This window comes from Coturnix japonica, chromosome W (assembly GCF_054131305.1).
Source record: "Coturnix japonica strain WE chromosome W, WE-NBRP24, whole genome shotgun sequence".
NCBI classification, from domain to species: Eukaryota; Metazoa; Chordata; class Aves; order Galliformes; family Phasianidae; genus Coturnix; species Coturnix japonica.
In genome coordinates, this window is record NC_140701.1 from 4,267,424 (window position 1) to 4,269,619 (window position 2,196).

General features: G+C 44.9%; 1 protein-coding gene across 1 annotated transcript; it reads right to left on the reverse strand.

Moving 5' to 3' along the window:
- Positions 1 to 809: 809 nt before the first annotated feature.
- Positions 810 to 1,724, reverse strand: LOC146754300 (olfactory receptor 14J1-like). The gene has a single exon (XM_085527509.1). It carries the CDS (start codon positions 1,722 to 1,724, stop codon positions 810 to 812), a length of 915 nt encoding a protein of 304 aa, XP_085383635.1.
- Positions 1,725 to 2,196: the final 472 nt, after the last annotated feature.

The window sequence follows — 2,196 nt, forward strand, 5'->3', positions numbered from 1 at the left end:
TGGACTTGCAAACAGATATGCATATATACTTCTATCATCTATGTATGATATGTACATGTATTAGTACATGCACATATGTTAGCAACTGCATATATTGTATATATGTGAAAATATACTATATATATAAGATATGTATATATGCATATATCATATTTATAATCGTTTTCTTTTTATCTTGACCTTAGACCACAGATTCTAAACCTCAGCACTGCCATGAGTCCCTTACAGATCTCCTTGGGACTTCTGAAACTATCCCTGCCAGTCAGTGAAATGCATCAGAATATCTTGATGCCTTCTCAGGGAGCAGCTGGTGAGGTACATTCCTTACACCAGCTTTGGAAGAGGCCTCCAGTTCTCTGGACCTGCTCTGAAGGGGCCCTCTTGTTATGGCAGTGCCAGCAAGGAGACCAGCACTGACAGACCTGTTCATATTGCTGGCTACTGACTGGAAAGAGCACAGAAATGAAAAGAGCACTTTGTGCTGCTGTCTGTGGCTGTACCTCCCAAAATCCAGGCAAAGTAGGAAGAAAGAAAAGCTAAGTAAGTCTATTTTGAAACATTTTTAGGTATCTTAAAACATATTCAGGGAATATGGATCCATGTTTACATGAGTTCTTGGAGTGAGAAAATGGAAATTAGGTAGGAAAGAATTTAAATACATTTTTATTTATAAGTTCAATAACATTTTTTTTTTTTGCACATTCCTATATCTCACATAATCAAACAGACAAAGATGCATAAAACATGAAGAACCATCACTGGGAATCCTATTGAGGAAGTTTTGCATTTTAATGTAGCTGGAATAGTGCTTATTGCAACACCTTCCTGAGAGCGTGCTTGATCTCCCTGTTCCTCATGCTGTAGATAATAGGGTTCAGTGTTGGAGGAACCACTGCATACAGAACTGCCACTGTCAGATCCAGGAGTGGGGAGGAAATGGACGGGGGCTTCAGGTAGGCAAAAAAGCCAGTGCAGACAAATAGGGTGACCACAGCCAGGTGAGGGAGGCACGTGGAGAAGGCTTTGTGCCGTCCCTGCTCAGAGGGCATCCTCAGCACAGCCATGAAGATCTGCACATAGGACACCACTATGAAAACAAAGCAGCCAAAGGCTAAACTGGAACCAAAAATGAGAAACACAACTTCCCTGAGATAGGTGGCTGAGCAGGAGAGTTTGAGGATCTGGGGGATTTCGCAGAAAAACAGGTTGACAACATTGCCTTGGCAGAGAGGCAGTGAAAACGTACTGGCAGTGTGCATCAGGGAATAGAGAACCCCAGTGCCCCAGGCAGCTGCTGCCATGGTGGCACAAGCTCTGCTGTCCATCAAGGTCCCGTAGTGCAGGGGCTTGCAGATGGCAACGTAGCGGTCATAGGACATGATGGTGAGAAGGGAATACTCTGCTGAGAGGAAGAAAATAAAGAAAAAGAGCTGTGCAGCACATCCTGTGTAGGAGATGGCCCTGGTGTCCCAGAGGGCGTTGGCCATGGCTTTGGGGAGAGTGATGGAGATGCAGCCCAGGTCAAGGAGGGCCAGGTTGAGGAGGAAGAAGTACATGGGGGTGTGCAGGCGGCGGTCGCAGGCTACGGCTGTGCTGATGAGGCCGTTGCCCAGGAGGGCAGCCAGGTAGATGCCCAGGAAGAGCCAGAAGTGCAGGAGCTGCAGCTGCCGCGTGTCTGCCAACGGCAGCAGGAGGAACTCACTGATGGAGCTGCTGTTGGGCATCTGCTGTTGTTGGGCTTGGAGTCCTGCTCAGAGTGCAGAAGATAATGACAAGTCTAGACCATTTTCAGAGACATTCCTCCTGCAATAATATGAAATGTTTTAATTCTCCTACAACAGTGTACATTTAGCACCATTACTTGCATTTAATTTCATTTTGTTCAGCATTCCTTAGGCAGAAGCAGCATATGGAGCTCTAACCATTCCTCTTACTTTCTTACCTTATCCCGTCTCCCTGGATATTTTCATCTGTTTCCTGTCTCGTATCTTTACCCCAACTGCTCTTAGTGCCCCAAAAGCAGCCTCTGTGCCATTCAACTTCAGTTAGAAAAAGCTGCCTCTTTGCAGCTAAAGGGAATTATTCATACCTACAGAAAATGATGATAATTAATATTAATAATCATCCTTCAAAAAATGGGAGACTGGAAGCACAAACCATATGACTGTTCACAAAAAAAGCAACTTACAGATGCAA

Bases quoted from the DNA above. Each gene is read 5' to 3' on its own strand.
- LOC146754300 (XM_085527509.1), bottom strand. From the start codon at position 1,724: ATGCCCAACAGCAGCTCCATCAGTGAGTTCCTCCTGCTGCCGTTGGCA.